The sequence below is a fragment of the Hypanus sabinus genome, chromosome 16 (assembly GCF_030144855.1).
Source record: "Hypanus sabinus isolate sHypSab1 chromosome 16, sHypSab1.hap1, whole genome shotgun sequence".
In the NCBI taxonomy this organism is placed as follows: domain Eukaryota; kingdom Metazoa; phylum Chordata; class Chondrichthyes; order Myliobatiformes; family Dasyatidae; genus Hypanus; species Hypanus sabinus.
Genome location: NC_082721.1, coordinates 45,210,096 through 45,227,531, shown reverse-complemented (window position 1 = coordinate 45,227,531; position 17,436 = coordinate 45,210,096). Strand labels below are relative to the sequence as shown.

Below are 17,436 nucleotides of genomic sequence, written 5' to 3'. Positions count from 1 at the left end.
TAGGTTGAGTGAACTAGGCCTTTTCTCCTTGGAGTGATGGAGGATGAGAGATGACCCAATGGAGGTGTATAAGATGATGAGGCACATTGATCGTGTGGATAGCCAGAGGCTTTTTCCCCAAGGCTGAAATGGCTAACACAAGAAGGGCATAGTTTTAAGGTGTTTGGAAATTGGTACCTGAGAGGATGTCAGGGGTAAGTTTTTCACACAGAGAATGGTGGGTTCATTGAATGCACTGCCAGCGACAGTGGTGGAAGTGGATACAATAGGGTCTTTTAAGAGCCTCTTAGATAGGAACATGGAACAGGAAAATAGAGGGCTATGCAGTAGGGAAACTCTAGGCAGTTTTTAGAGTAGGTTCATGGTCAGCACAACATTGTGGGCCAAAGGGCCTGTAATGTGATGTAGATTTCTATGTTCTATGTTCTAATAATGGTGTTGAACAGAGAGAGGAGGAATCAAGTCCTGCGTTATATCACTCAGGGATAGAACATGTCCAAGAAGGGAAATGAATAATTTTATTCATGTGACCTATTTAAAAAGAGAGTCCGGGGTTGTCATTTATTTCCCCTTCAGCAATGGTTCCAGGAGATGGTGCAGTCATCAGCAGTAACTCCTATGGGTTTTCACATTCACTGAAACACTATCCAGGTACCTGGGACTGAAGTGGGAGTTGGGGTAGCAGGAATGTCTGGATCTCTGATGTGACCTTTTAACGCACTGCCTTCTGATCCCACACACGTAACATAAACTGAATGAATGTGGTTATCAATGTGGAAAGAATAAATCTTTCTATTCTAATCCAAAACCAATTCTAATCTAAAATCAAATGATCACACACCTGAAAATCTGAAGTGAAACAGAAAATGCTGGAAAAACTCAGTAGGTCAGGCAGCAACTGTGGTGAGGGGAAGTCAACTTCCAAATGCAAAACTGTCTTTCTCCATGGAAGCTGCATGACTTGGTGTTTTCAAATTTTCTGTTTTTAAAACACTTCTGTTAGTTTAATTCCCGTTGGAAAATTGAAGCAGTTAACAACTGGAACGATAAAGCAGCAATAGCGATACACCAAGTGAATTTGTTTCCCTCTGTAAATTGGACATTTTGATTTTGGTGCAGAGTTTGGTTTGTATTTGGAGGAAATGGAGATGACCAGCTTCCTCCACTCCCATCATTGTTTGTTACCCCTTCGGCTGGATTCTGTGTCATTTATAGTCACTGATTTCTAGCTGAGAAGTTGTCTAAAGGGGACCGGCTTGAATGCAAACTACAGTTTCAAATGTTCTCATCTTGCATTTCCTGTTCTGGCAAACTTTGACAATGTACTTATTAACTAATTCCAACCAAAATTTTACCATGACCTAAAATTAACTAAGATCTGCAGTAATCTGTAGCTAATTAACCTACTTTTGTGATCTCAGGTAATAGTGTTTCTGACTTGTGAAAACTTTAGATTACAGGCAGTTTTCATAACCCTGGGAGTGTCTAAAAGAAGAGCTAAAGAGCTGAGTTCCTCAGCTCTGAGAAATAGATTGCAGTATTTTCTGCAGTTTGGCACTGGTCTGTGTTCAAGGGTACTGCTCCTTCAACCTTTAACGGGCAGCTTCTCCATCACTCAGTGGCTCATTAGTGGCTACGGTTGGATTCTAAGAAGATCCAGACTCCGAAAATTTCCTCCTGGTTGTTAGTATAGGGATTTGACCTGAAATGTGTACAGTTCCTCTCCTGCTTGGCATGTTGAGTTCCTCCAGCAGATTGTTGTTGCTGTAAATTTCTACATCTGAAGTTAAGACAGCTTTTTGCTGGATACATAGGTATAGCTCCCAAGTTACTAAGCTGCTCAGATCTAAAGCACACTTTTGATGTGCTAGGATGTTTTCAACAGTATGTAATGTTATGCAGATTTATTAGTGATGCAATAAGAATCAAACTCTGCAATGTATTGATAATAGATCTAAAGGATCTCAGGTTTCTTCATCTTCTAGACCATGAAGGAGTTTTCACAACTTTTGAATAAGTTCAACAAAAAAGAAGTTGGGAACATGACTTACAAATTGTTTACAGCTCAGAGGAATGCTGACCTGCCATCGTTTGTTGACTGGCGTCCTAAAGGTTATGTTACTCCAGTAAAGGACCAGGTAAGGACCATCATTGATTATTAAGCTGTGAAGTTTTGAGGAATTGTTGGGTGGAATATGATATTGTAACACAAACTGTTATACATTATGCAACTCTTTCATTAAAGTTTTCAGAGAGATTTTGAGTAGCTTGACTTAATTTCAATGCAGAACAATTATTTGCTTATACAATCAGTGACCACTTTATTGGATGCACCTATACACTTGCTCATGAATGAAAACATCTACTTAGCTGATCATGTGGCAGTAACTCAATACTGTATACAAAAGTATGAAAACATGGTCAAGAGGTTTGGTTATTGACCAAGTAACAGAATGAAAGAAATGTGATCTACATGACATTGATGGTGGAATGATTGTTGGTGCCAGTGGGGTGGTTTCAGTATCTCAGAAATTGCTGATCTCCTGGGGTTTTCATGCACAGTAATTCTTAGAGTTTACAGAGAATGGTGTTTAAAAAAAATCCAGTGAGCAGCAGTTCTGTGGGCAAAAATGTGTTGTTAATGAGAAAGGTCAGAGAAGAACGGCCAGACTGGTTCAAGCTGACAGGAAGGTGACAGTAGCTCAAATAACCATGCATTACAACAGTGGTGTGCAGGAGATCATCTCTGAACACACATCATGTTGAACCTTGAAGAGGATGATCTACACCATCAGACGACCACTCCTGTACATAATAAAGTGGTTACTGAGTGTATCTTGCATTCTTAATACAGTACAACATCCAAAGAAACTTCTTCAGGAGTAAAGTAAACCATAGGAGAATGTACTGAGCCCAATGCTGCCATTGTAGCACATGGCTCCCAAGGGAACAGCTGAAGCAATTCCTATCATCGGTGCACCAACAGTGGGTCTAAAGCTAACTGATAGATTTTGGGTCTGCATGCAGAGCATACACCAGGGAATTGCACCTCGGATCCTACATTGGTCAGACTACCCAGGATCTGAATCACTGTGCATTTCACTGGGAATAGAACATAGAACAGTACAGCACATTACAGGCCCTTTGGCCCACAATGTTCTGCCGACCCTCAAACCCTGCCTCCCATATAACCCCCCACCTTAAATTCCTCTGTGTACCTGTCTAGTAGTCTCTTAAACTTCACTAGTGTATCTGCCTCCACCGCTGACTCAGGCAGTGCATTCCACGCACCAACCGCTCTCTGAGTGAAAAACCTTCCTCCAATATCCCCCTTGAACTTCCCTCCCTTTACCTTAAAGCCATGTCCACTTGTACTGAGCAGCGGTGCCCTGGGGAAGAGGCACTGGCTGTCCACTCTGTCTATTCCTCTTAATATCTTTTACACCTCTATCATGTCTCCTCTCATCTTCTCTCCAAAGAGTAAAGCCCAATTTGTGACGAGCAAAGAAGGGCATGGTCAGTTAGGTGATCATCATTTTGATTTTAAATTAGCATATTTATTCAGTTTTGATTAACTTTGTGTAGCTTTTTTAAGTTAGAACAGAAGATGTTGGAAATATGCATTTGGTCAGGCAACATTTGTGAAAAGTGAAGCACAAGAATACAAGAAAATAGGAGCAGAGGCCACTCAGCCCTTCTTCCAGAACCCAGTATTCCATTTGATCATGTCAGATCTACTCTGTACTGCTTTGCCAATTCCACCTTCAATTCCCCGATCTCCCACTTTCACCAGTTATAGGATTTACCCATTACACATTTACTCCTTTGCTTTACCCCCATCATGAACTGGGCTTCAGCTGATGGAGTACCACAAAGGTTTCATAGTATCACAGGCATTTTAATCTCCTGGTTGTTTATTTTGCAGAGACAATGTGGCTCTTGCTGGGCCTTCAGTACAACTGGAGTACTCGAGGGCCAGGTATTTAAGAAAACGGGAAAACTCTTTTCTCTCAGTGAGCAGTACCTGATGGACTGTAGCAGAGACGTAGGAAACCGAGGCTGTAATGGTGGATATAAAGTGCGATCGCTTCTATTTATCAAAGAAAAAGGCATCAGTTCAGAACAATCCTACCCCTACACTGCAAAGGTAACTAGCTGTCTTTCTTTCAGCTTGCTAAGGTTTTTGTTGTGCACAGAAAGAGGACCAGCTGTCAATCAGCAGAGGCTTTTGCCTTATCAGCCGAACAGAGTGGTTCCTTTTTAATTTTGTATAACCTCTGTAACAGAAATGCACTTTCTCACTTACTTTATTCTGCATTCTGCTTAATTTCCCTTGGACTACATCAAATTTATGGATGACTCATTAAAGAGTTTCCACTGAACCTCAGTACATATGACAATAATAGACAGACCTATCAGTTTGCCAATTTATATATAACTTGCTTGCACATACACTTACACTTTCTCACGCGCATGCATGTATTTATATAAAATTCTATATAATATGCATAAAAAAAGATACGTTCATAATATAATTTAGTGAAACCAATTAAGAAAGGACTAAGCCGCAGGAAGGTTAAGAATATTTTCCTCAGCTGCTGATTGAGGATGGCCATGGATCTACCAATGGATAGATGGGATAGAAGGGAGTGATCTATGTTTTTGATGGTGGTGGAGTGGAGTATGCAGTCTGAGAGAGGATATCTCAGTGCCCCCTGAAGTAAACGGTGAAAAAAATCACTCCCTATTGGTCCATGGGATAATTGAGCCCCTTTTAAATTGTTGGGTTAGTGATTTGAGAAGGAGCTTTTTCTTCAGTTTGCTTTTAAGGGAAAAGGTGATTTTTCTTTTGTAGAATTGCGAGCAATTGAAGATCACGGTTCACTTATTTGTGCAGCATGCTGCCATGAACAATCAGTGAAAAGCTTTGTGTGTATGTGGATGGGGTTTACTGCCTCGATAGCAATCAGCAGTCACTGTTTATGTTGTATAAGTTCAAGTTTAATTGTCATTCAACCATACATGAATACCCACAAATACAGCCAAAATGAAATAGCGTTACTTTAGGGCCAAGGTGTAAAACACAATACCTACATTCAAACACAGCACAAAGCTCATACAAGATAGCTAGCACACATAAGACATCAGTAAAATAGAGTCACACAAAAAGTGTATAACCTAAGACCCTGAGTCCATGAATGATGCAGAAATCTGCCATCAACCACAATACAGCTTGTCTTCTACTGGGGGTAGCACTGACTCCACCCTGGATGCCCTGCCCCACTGCCTCCAGTGGAGCGTATCAACTCTGACGGTTCTCCAGGGCAGCTGCAAACAGACCTCGCTCCGACCAAGGCCACACAGCTCCTCTGCCATCTGCCAACAAATCAGTGAATCGGACTTGCAGCGTTCCACATCAACAATATTGCACAGGGTCTTGCAATCACAAGAAAAGCAGCTGGGACGATCACTCGCTGTTAGACTGCACACCACCTGCGAGCTCCATACCCTCCGATGCCTGTCTGACACAGTCACGTGTACAATCTGTACCAAATCCAGCTCCTTCAGTTTCTCCACCTATGAGCAACTCGCTGATGGGGTGGACCTGCAGTACTTTAAGATCTTAATGTCCAGTAGGATCTTGCGATTCTGTGCTTTAAAAAAAATTTGGAAAGGGCATTAACGCCTTTGGTTGACCCTGTTGAAGCCGCTGCAATCAAAGACACTGCCATCTTACCAGAAACCGTTCTTCTGTTGCAGGCTGCAACGGGAGATCTAGTTCACCTTGTGCTTACTTCTTCCTTCTGATTGCACAGCCTGACTCCACTGGCTCCCCTCCTTATCATGAAGAAAACATCGGGTCCAGCAGAGAAATCCCAATGGTCCCATTCCCATTCCCTGTAGCCCAGCACAATCATCCTGGGTCACTGGTGGGGGACTGGTCATTGTACAGGCCGAGTGAGCTGAGGAATTTATTACAGCAAGGCTGAGTGAGGACACATTAGCAGCAGAAGGCTCATTTAATAAGGATTTAAGCTGTAAGTACGTAGTGATGTCCTGGATCTCCTCAGCACCTTGTTAATTGGCTGCTTTTTTGGACACGTTAAAACTGAGGTGGTCTGAGGCCCAGGACTGAACTGGGCCCACGTTAGGAGAGGGATTTCATCTGCACACTCCACCAGTGCAGGCTGTCAGGTAAGTTAGGGGGTGAGTTGTGGTGCGGGGTGATGAGGTTGGGGTTAGTGTGGGGCAGGGGAGACCTGGCTGTGGGATGAAAGTGAAGACATGAGGAGTCTCGTATTCAAGTGTTGGGTAGGCAGTGTGACCTGTGACTATGCATGGGGGAGACTTTCGGTCAGGGTGTTGGAAACCATGTCCTGTGTCTATGACTGGTGGTGTTGGATACTGCAGGTAGGGGTGGGAATTAGAGGGTTAGTGCAGGGATGCTGAGGCCAGAAGGCTGCACTTGGTGGCCTGGTGTGGTCTTGGTGGGCAAGTAGATAAATAACTTTGTGGGAAACACTCTCTGTGCGGCTTCCAGTGCTGGGCTGGGACTTGGTCAGAGAGGTCCCCCTTTAAATCAAGCAGCAGTGGAACACCAGTTGGGTTGTGAGTGACGGGTGCAACTGCACTCTAAAGGACTGACAGGGGTAGTGCTCACCTCTGTAACACAGGCTGTGGGGGGGAGGGGTTGGAGGAAGAGCTGGTTGTCATAGACCCACCAATAACATTTAATTTTATTTATTTAGTGAATATGAAGGCATTAGACTAGCGATCTGAAGGTCGTGAGTTCGAGCCCCAGCCAAGAGAGTGTGTTGTGTCCTTGAGCAACCACACACTGCTCCAGTCCACCCAGCTGAAAATGGGTACCAGCAAAATGCTGGGGGTTAACCTCGCGATAGACTGGTGTCCTATTCGGGGTGGTGGGTGGGGGGGGGGGGAAGTCTTGTACTTTCAGTTGCTTCGTGCCACAGGAACCGGCATAAGCACCGGCCTGATGAGCCGTTAAGGCTCGGGACAGACTATTAAGTGAACATCACAGTTTCAGGCCCTTTCGGCACAAGCCCGCACTGTCCAATTACACCCATGTGACCAATTAACCTCCGAACTTGCGAGTCTTTGGAGTGTAGGAGGAAACTGGAGCACCCAAAGGAAACCCACGTGGGCATGATTAGATTGTACAGCATTCTTACAGTCAGTGGCAGCATTGAACCCACGTCGCTGGTACTGTAACACTAACTGCTATGCTACCACACAGCCCAGTCTCACTTCACACCACCACCATGCACAAGGATAGCTTCCACCCCACTGTTATAAGATTAAGGGATGATAAAATGGTGCTAACCCCACAATCTACCTCTTTCTGACCCTTCACCTTACAGCTTGCCTGCACTGCACCTTCTCCATACATTAGCACTTTATTCTGATTGTTGTTACCACCTTAATGCACTGCTGTAACGGATTGATTGGTATGGATGGTATGCAAGACAGGTTTTCCATTGTATCTTGGTGCATGTGACAAAAATAAACCAACTTAGAGTGATACAGCACGAAATGGGCCCTTCCTTCAGTCCACTTGTCCATACTAACAGACCCTTCCTTCAGTCCACTTGTCCATACTAACAGACCCTTCCTTCACTCTCCTTGTCTATGCTAACAGACCCTTCCTTCAGTCCACTTGTCCATACTACAGACCCTTCCTTCAGTCCACTTGTCCATACTACAGACCCTTCCTTCAGTCCACTTGTCCAGGCTAACAGACCCTTCCTTCTGGCCACTTGTCCACACTAACAGACCCTTCCTTCTGGCCACTTGTCCACACTAACAGACCCTTCCTTCAGTCCACATGTCCATACTAACAGATCCTTCCTTCTGGCCACTTGTCCATACTAACAGATCCTTCTTCAGTCCACTTGTCTATGCTATCAGACCCTTCCTTCTGTCCACTTGTCCATACTAACAGACCCTTCCTTCTGTCCACTTGTCCATACTAACAGACCCTTCCTTCAGTCCACATGTCCATACTAACAGATCCTTCCTTCTGGCCACTTGTCCATACTAACAGATCCTTCTTCAGTCCACTTGTCTATGCTATCAGACCCTTCCTTCAGTCCACTTGTCCATACTAACAGACCCTTCCTTCTGTCCACTTGTCCATACTAACAGACCCTTCCTTCAGTCCACTTGTCCATACTAACAGACCCTTCCTTCTGTCCACTTGTCCATACTAACAGACCCTTCCTTCTGGCCACTTGTCCACACTAACAGATCCTTCTTCATTCCACTTGTCTATGCTAACAGACCCTTCCTTCTGTCCACTTGTCCATACTAACAGACCCTTTCTTCAGTCCACTTGTCCACACTAACAGTTCCTTCTTCAGTCCACTTGTCCACACTAACAGTTCCTTCTTCAGTCCACTTGTCTATGCTAACAGACCCTTCCTTCTGTCCACTTGTCCATACTACAGACCCTTCCTTCAGTCCACATGTCCATACTAACAGATCCTTTCTTCTGGCCACTTGTCCATACTAACAGATCCTTCTTCAGTCCACTTGTCTATGCTAATAGACCCTTCCTTCAGTCCATTTGTCCAGGCCAACAGACCCTTCCATCAGTCCATTTGTCCAGGCTAACAGACCCTTCCTTCTGGCCACTTGTTCCTGCTGTTGCACCCTTCTTTCAGTCCACTCTAACAGACCCTTCCTTCAGTCCACTCGTTCCTGCTAATCATCAAACACTTGCATAAACTAATTTTATGCAAATTCCGTTTTACTCTCCCGGCATTTCCATTATTTTCCGCAGGTTCTACCTGTCACTTGCACACAAGGACCAGCTTACAGGGTACTGGAGGACGCAGGTACAGTAGTGACATTTGAGGCTTTTGGATAGACACATGACTGACTATGCAAGGAGTGAAGGGATATGGATTGTGAGCAGACAGAAGAGATATGGTTTAATTTGACATTGCGAGCTTAAGGCCCTGTTGCTGTGCTGTACAGTTCCATGTCTCTGTGAGTTATCGGCTTTCTACAATCTTTGTTTCAGGATGGGGAATGCAAGTACAACAGAAACGATATTGTTGCCACTTGCAAAGGTGTCAGGAGGATTCCGACAGACTCTGAAGCAGATTTAGCTGCAGCAGTGGCCACTGTTGGACCGATCTCCGTTTCCATCGATGCAGAGCACAGATCCTTCATGTTGTACAAATCAGGTGAGAGCCAGGGACCTGCAGAGTGCCAACTTTGTACCCTCCAACTGTAAAACATTTGAGCCGTAGTGGAGACCAGGGGCTGCTCTGCCGTTCATCTTGATTATCAGAAGAAATTGTTTTGCATTTATGATGTCTGTTAATGGCAAGGGCCACTACACTGAAGCAGGCTTCATCTGCAGGCACAGCCTCCCTCAGTGTTGTTCTTAAAGGTACCTCCTCCTGCCCCTGCTGCTGGAACTCCAAAACCTTCATCTTAAAGGGCAAGATCACACTGACCCAGTCCCTCTAGCATATCTGGACTAATATGGACGACCCATCTTGGTCAAGATAGTGCCTCCATGGACGTGCCTGACACGTGGCAAAACTGGAGGGGGAAGTCTGCAAAAGTTCTGATTGATTGTAGTGGGTTTTACCTAGCAGTTAAAACTGAAGTACATGTATTTAAACTTGTACCTAACTTAAAAAGTGCATAGTAACAAGTAAAACATTGATAAAGCAAAATCATTTAACGGTAATTTCTGTTGTCTGGTTAGACCTGAAGTCAGGTGGATTTTGAATAGGCATGATCAGAGTCTCAGGGAGGTTTGCCCCATGGCGAATGATGAAGTCCCCAGCAATACTCGGCCCTGCAGATGGGGACAGTGGTTCCCCAGCGGTGACTGTAGATACCACACTTATATTTTTCACAGCACATCGATGGATGTGGGAGATTGGCGGCAGTTCCAATGTCGGGCACATGGGCTGCTCCTGAGATCAGTGGCTGCACTGTTTGGCACCAGTTGTATCTTTGAATACACAGGAGAATCTGCAAGTGCGGGAAATCTTGAGCAACACACAGAAAATGCTGGAGGAACTCAACAAATCAGGCAACATCTATAGAGGGGAAGGGTAACCTTCAACTTGATGGCATATGCATCAATTTCTCTAATTTCCAGTTTCACTCCTCTCTGCTTACCCCTCCCTCCCTACATTTTGCATTCCCCATTCTGGTTACCCTCTCACTTACTTCTCTTCACCTTATCTACCATCTCCACTCTCTGGTTCCCCTCCTTTCCTTTCTTCTATGTTCCACTATCCTTTCCTATTAGATTTTTACCATCTTCAGCCCTTTACCTCTTCCACTTATCCTCTCCCAGCTTCTTGCATCATCCCCACTACCCCGCCCAACTACCTTCTCCCTTGCCCAGTCTCACCTATCACCTTTCAGCTTGTGCCCCTCCTCCTCCCTCCATCTCATTCTGGCCTCTGCCCCTCTCCTTTTCAGTCCTGATGGAGGGTCTCAGCCCAACATTTTGACTGCTTATTCCTCTCCATAAATGCTGTCTGACCTGTGGAGTTCCTCTGGCATTTTGTGTATTTTGCCTGGTGTTTCTCTGAGTGCTCCCTCACACCAGTCATGCTCCTGGAAAGCAGAGAGTATTCCAGCCACTCCCAATCTTTTCCCTAAAGGAAGTTCACCTTTTTGTTTCCCCAAGTCCACCCAGGTTATTTTCCCGATCCTCATTTCCCCGATCATCTCCTCAACCAATCGGCCTTCTCCCACCATTCACCTTCCCATCCTGACAAAGGAAGATGCCCAGGATGCCTGCCAGGAGACATGCCCTTGATCTTTATTCTCCACATTGGTACCAGCTTATGGGTGAAGGGATGTTGTGGGCATTAAAGACTGTTCTATCTTGCACAACATCTTGGGCTTCCTGATGTTGGCAATCCCCACTTCAGAATGACAATACATTGTCCTTCTATTTGATTTGATTGAGGTATTGATCAAGGATTTGATCGAGGTATTGGGGATTTGATCGAGGTATGTGGGGATTTGATCAAGGTATTTAAAATTTTGAGAAGGATAGATAGAGTTGACATGAATAGGCTGTTTCCATTGAGAGTAGGGGAGATTCAAACGAGAGGACATGATTTGAGAGTTAGGGGGCAGAAGTTTAAGGGAAACACGAGGGGGTATTTCTTTACTCAGAGAATGATAGCTGTGTGGAATGAGCTTCCTGTAGAAGAAGTAGAGGCCAGTTCAGTTGTGTCATTTAAGGTAAAATTTGATAGGTATGTGGACAGGAAAGGAGTGGGGGGTTATGAGCTGAGTGCGGGTAGGTGGGACTAGGTGAGATTAAGAGTTCGGCATGGACTAGGAGGGCCGAGAAGGCCTGTTTCTGTGCCATGATTGTTATATGGTTATATGGTTCTAGGTATATTTTATGAGCCTCACTGCAGTTCTGCCAGACTGGACCATGAGGTGCTGGCTGTCGGGTATGGGACTGAAGATCAGAAGCCATACTGGATCGTTAAAAACAGGTACGTCAGTGGGAACAGTGCGGGCATGTTCACCATACATTGGCACGACCACAGAGTTCGAACTACAGTGCTGTACCACTTCAGCCTCCCCAGTTACATGTAGCGCAAAGGGCAGCACAGTGGTGTGCCTGACTTCCAGCATCCTCTCCTCATGACTGCGTGGGTGTCATCTGTCTCTCCTGTTTCCTCCCACGTCTCAAGGTGCGGGTGGGTAGATGAACAGACTGCAAAAAATTGTCCCTCATGTGAAGATGAGTGGCGGATCAGGGATAGGGATGTAGAGGGGAATGGAATGAAGGGGGGGGGTAGTGGGGTTGATACAGTATGGGGTTAGTGTAGTGTAGTGGGTTGGTTACGGTCAGACTTGGTGAGTTGAAGGACGTGTGTGTGCTGTATGACTATGGCTTATCCTTCGTTTAAGCTCTCTTACCTCTTTGTTATCTGGAGTTGATAGAATTTCTTCCTGGCATAGTTTCTGAAACGCTTTGGGCTCTAATTGTATCTCACTTGTTCTGAGGTGGATATTGGTTGGGAACAGAATGTCTGTGTATCTTCTCTCCCCAACTGAAAGGCCATAGGACATTGGAGCAGAATTAGGCCACTTGACCCATCGAGTCTGCTCTGCCATTACATAATGGTTGATTTATGATCCCTCTCAACCCCGTTCTCCTGCGTTCTCTCTGTAACCACTGATGCCCTGACTAATCAAGAATCTATTAACCTCTGCTTTAAATAAACTCCATGACGTGGCTCCACACTGATCTAAGGCAACGAATTACACAGATTCACTATCCTCTGGCTAAAGAAATTCCTCCTCATCTCTCTTCTAAATGGACATCACTCTATTCTGAGGCTGTGTCCTTTGGGCCAAGGTTCATCCACTATAGGCATTATCCTCTCCACATCCACTCTATCTAAACCTTTCAAAACTGAATAGGTTTCAAAAAGATCCCCCTTCATTCTTCTAAACTCCAGCTAATACTGGCCCAAAGCCATCAAATAAACCACTCCAAACCCTCTCTAATGCCAGCACAGCCAAAATTGCTTACAATGCTCCGTCCGGCTGATTAATCCCTTACAAAACCATCCTTACTCATCCTTAATTATGGACGATAACATCTTCCCAACCACTGAAATCAGGCTATCTGGCCTCTAATTTTCTTTTCTTTCCCTCCCTCTTTTCTTAAAGAGCGTCCTCCAGAAACAGTGGAGAATCTCGTCTTGGAGGATCATTACCAATGCCTCCACTACCTCTTCAGTTGCCTCTTTCCATTAGTGACTTATCTACCTTTAGCTTCCCAAACACCACTTTCTTGGTAATAGCAACTACAGTCACTTCTGCCCCCTGCCACTCTCGAATTTCTGGCATTCTGCTCATGTCTTCTGTGGTGAAGATTGACACAAAATAGTTATTAAGTTCATTCACCACTTCTTTGTCTCCCATTATTACCTCCCCAACATAATTTTCTAGTAGTCCGATATCCACTCTTCTCTATTACTCTTTAAATATCTAAAAAAAAACTTTTGGTATCATCTTTTATATTGTTGTTTAACTTACTGTCATATTTAACTTTTCTTATGGCTTTTTAGTTGCCTTCTGTTGCTTTTTAAAAAGCAGCCCATTCATCTAACTTCCCACTAAATTTTGCTATATTATATGCCCTCTTTTTTGCTTTCATGCTGTCTTAAACTTCCCTTGTCAGTCACAATTACCTCATACTCTGTTTAGAATACTTCATCTTTGAGATGTATCTATCCTGTGCCTTCCTAACTGCTGATCTACCGTTATCTCTGTTGGTGTCTCCTTGCAATCAACATTGGCCAGCTCCTCTCTCATGGCTCTGTAATTCTCTTTACTCCACTGTAAGACTGATACATCTGACTTTATCTTCTCCCTCTCAAATTGCATGGTAAATTCTATCATATTATGATCACTGCCTCCTGAGGGTTCCTTTGTCTTAAGCACCCTAATCAAATCTGGTTCATTACACAACATCCGATCCAGAACTGGCTTTCAACCACAAACTCTGCTCAAAAGCCACCTTGTAGGCATTCTACAAATTCCTCCTTTTGGCATCTAGCACCAACCCATTTTCCCCAATCTACCGACATATTGAAATTCCCCATGACTATTTTAACATTGCCTTTTTGTACGCCTTTTCTATCTCCTGTTGTAGTTTATATCTCACATCCTGTCTCCTGCTCTGGGCTCTTTCCTGAAGACAGGGCCATGAGCACTTGCACCATCCGGAGCCATTCCTTGTGTGAAGTGGAGCGGTATATTGGTGATAAAGAGATACCTAGTCCAGACTGAGTCTAGGACATAGCATTTGTGGAAGAAAGAGGTGCCGAAGTCAAAGTCCAGCCTTGGCCTTTTTGAGTAGTGGAACCAGGACAAGGGGCCACAACCATCCCCTGATTATCTGAACATGACTCCTTACTGCACAGCAACTGCACTGCAATATTGACTGTCAGGGTGGGACAGAGGGCACCAGTAGCTGGAGTTGCTTGGGTGAGATTAATGGGAATATGTTAATCAATCTCTTCTCCCATTTTCTCCTAATTGTAGATAGAGACCCTGTAAAAGGCACTCAGTCTGTCCTCTAATGGGAATCATAGGGTCTTTGGGAAGGGAAGGCTGTGAACTGCTTCCGCAGCATGAACTCCTGCAATGGTAGTTGTAATGGTATTACAATGCCAGTGACACAGATTCGGCTCCACTGCAGTCTGTAAGGAGTTTGTATTGTATGACCACATGACCTTCCTCTAGAATGTTTCCTCCCACATTCCAAAGACATACAGGTTAGAAGGTTAATTAGTCATATGGGTGTATTTGTGCCCAATTACAATTATAGCTTGTTTAGAGATACAGTGCTGTAATCTCTAAATAAATAAAATCTGTCTCAGTATTACCTTACCTCGTTCCAGTTCTATAGTAGCTAATGTCTTCACCTCTGATTTGCCCCCACCTCTCCCTGCCTCTCATCTGAAGCAAAAGTAACTGATTTTAAAAATGCATAAAACTAGATATGTTTAACCAGGACATTAATGCAAAAGTTTCTGTTCCATTTAGTTGGGGAACGAGTTGGGGCATGGATGGCTATGTCCACATGTCCAGGAATATGGATAACAACTGTGGAATTGCAACGGATGCTGTTTATCCCGAGGTGTGACGGCTGGAACTGGATGGCACACCACAATGTGAACTAGATTCCACTTACCTGAAGCTGATGATCCATTGTTTCATTGTTAACCACATAACCGTGCCTTGCCTTTTTTCAGGTCATTTACAGCTGCAGCTGGGTAAAACCAGGAGCATAGAAACTTCCCTTTTGGAAAGATCATTAATAGTTGTTAGAGTCAATGTAAGAGCTACTGCTTGTGCTTTCATAGTAGTAATTGAATATTTTATGCTCATTGTAGCAAAATCACACTAAAATCGAACTGCACTAATCTAATAAATATTATTACTTGTCAATCTGTGAGTCCTGTTTATGCAGTTAAAGATAAACTGGGTAATATTCTGGTCCAGTTTTATCTTTCATCCTCTATCGATATCTTTATAACAAAATGTACTCAACAGAAGTGTTCAAAGTGTTGGCACTGTTTTCATAGCCTTTTTGAATTTTCTGTGTGTTAATGGCAACTGTCCTTGGGATGAATTTTTTGCCTCTGGAACCTTTGTGGTTGTCACATTATGTATGTGGCCAGATGTAGCTCCAAGATGAAAGTGCCAGTGATGTCAAAAGTTCCAACAATTACGTTGGCTCCAAGGCCCAACGTGAGGTCAGCTGGAGCCAAAGTGATGAATCAGTGAACAGTTTCAACACTTGGCTGTTTGTCTGACCTCACCATTGTGAGAGAGACCAATTCTGTCTTAAGCTCCCACCCAAAGTCTCACTAATGCCAGAGCACCCCATCTGTACAAGAAGGAGCCATTAACAAGTAGCACTGTGAACACCCAGTGGAGAGGTCTGTTCACAATAGCATCAGGGTAATTAACTGCATGTAAAGGCAGCATCAACAGAATGATCAGTCCAATGGTCTGCATGCAGCATTGTCCTTCAGAGCTCTTTGGGAAGTGGTTGTCACTAGTTCTGCCGTTCCTGAGTGTACTTCTGAGGCCAAGCTACCTTTGGAGCTACTGGGCCATTCAGATGCTAGTCAAGGCCAACCATGTTGGTCAGTCTGGACTCGGCTAACTGCAGCATCTTCCTTCAGAGGGGGCATTAGTGGACCAGAGGAGATTATTTTTCAACAATTCACTGGTTTTGAAAATACAGAAATGATATATTTTTTAAATTGTGTACTATCAATTAACTGAATTCAAGATCCAGGGTGGGTATTTTAAAAATATGTTTTGCCAAAGGAGAGCTTTTGGCCCATAGCCTCCATGTGGGTCCTATCAGAGCAATAATTTAACCTCAAATCAAAGGTTACGGACCTCCTAATGTAACCACTGATTTGTTTCTATGCCCACTAATGCAGTGAAAATAAATTCATTAAGTCTAATGTTATGTACCTCATAACGGGTTAAAAGAACCAGCAGAAATGGAACACACCAGGAATCTGGTTTTGCCATTAACAAAACACTGTTTATTGGTATCTATGTAAATCAGTAATATAAAACCGAATAAATTAAAGAGGTTAGTAGAGTTTATGCATGTATAAGTGTGTAAATATAAAATCCCAAACTTCTTCAAGCTTAGGTGGTAAATGATACAGTCTTACGATGGTATAGGAATGAAGTCAGTTCAGTTCATGAGGTGGGGTGGGGAGGGGAGAGGAGGGGAGGGGAGGGGAGGGGAGGGGAGGGGAATGTCTGTGTGTCATTAATTCTGTCTTCAAGATCTTTAGTTCTATATGCTTCCATAATAACACCTGCAGATGGCCTCTCTTGGTCAAAGCAACACTTCCCTTTGTTTTGAGAAGTCTCTGAACCCTGTCTCTCCAAATCACAAACTTGAACAACATCATCAAGTTGTTTATCTTTAAATTCCAAAATATAGTTAAACAAATCAACATGTACTGTCTCAGCATCTGAGAGAGCTGTTTCTCTCAGCAAGGTCAAAGGTCTTGAAACCAATCCAGACTTCACAAGTACTGTATTCAAAAGTCTAAAAACAGCACCCAGCTCAATATCTTCAATAACATTTACATCACCAGTTTTCATCTCATCACCAACTTTTAGAACACTGTCTAACACAAGTAACTGAGAATCCTCAATTTCCACTGGTACCAAGGTTAACCCCTTGTTCACTGAATCAAGTCCATCTGACACAAAAGGACTGCATTCCTTTTCAACTGAGTCAGACACCTCAGACCTTAACTGAGTTTCAACACAAGGTTCAGTACCCTGTGAGTCCACAGGTGCTTCAACAACCTGAACACAGGCAATCAGGCCAGCTGCCTCTTCTGGGCTTTCATTACTAGCCTCAGTTTCAAATTCCAGTTCACCCTAATTTTCCCAGCTACTCTCTGGGAAACTCTCATCCGGAGTAAACTCAACCTTGTGGGTTAAAACAACCTCATCTGCTAACTTAATAGACTCTGAAAGGATCTCAGCATCTATCTCATCCTCCCTCTTTAATTGTTCTAACTGAAGCTGAAGCTCAGCCTCAGTAGGTTTACTTTCAGCAAACATTTCCCACACATCCTCTTCAAATGTTCCCTTGGATATATAATGGTCTGCTATTAACGCCTTCCTCATTCTAGTGGTCACCTTAAGTTTTAACTTATGAGCAATTCCCAACAGCACATCCCTCTTAGCATCCTCCAATGCTTCAGGGGTTAACCACAATTGTTAACCACAAATTCCATTGCTGCGGATTTTCCCCAATCAGATAGGCTATTAATCACTCAATTAAGCCCCCAACAATTTTTAAATGGCTCCCAACAATTTAAAATGGCCTTTAACAAT

At 43.8% G+C, this 17,436-nt stretch overlaps 1 protein-coding gene across 1 annotated transcript; it reads left to right on the top strand.

Annotated features, from left to right (window-relative positions):
• Positions 1 to 1,454: 1,454 nt before the first annotated feature.
• Positions 1,455 to 14,746, top strand: LOC132406262 (procathepsin L-like). The gene is made up of 5 exons (XM_059991660.1): positions 1,455 to 2,138; positions 3,926 to 4,147; positions 9,047 to 9,212; positions 11,411 to 11,516; positions 14,590 to 14,746. Exons 1-5 carry the CDS (start codon positions 1,989 to 1,991, stop codon positions 14,687 to 14,689), a joined length of 744 nt encoding a protein of 247 aa, XP_059847643.1. The 5' UTR covers positions 1,455 to 1,988; the 3' UTR covers positions 14,690 to 14,746.
• The last annotated feature ends 2,690 nt before the right edge of the window (positions 14,747 to 17,436 follow it).

Coding starts and splice junctions, on each gene's coding strand:
- LOC132406262 (XM_059991660.1), top strand. CDS start 1,989: ATGAAGGAGTTTTCACAACTTTTGAATAAGTTCAACAAAAAAGAAGTT. Junction 2,139..3,925: donor TTACTCCAGTAAAGGACCAG/GTAAGGACCATC, acceptor TTTATTTTGCAG/AGACAATGTGGCTCTTGCTG. Junction 4,148..9,046: donor CCTACCCCTACACTGCAAAG/GTAACTAGCTGT, acceptor TCTTTGTTTCAG/GATGGGGAATGCAAGTACAA.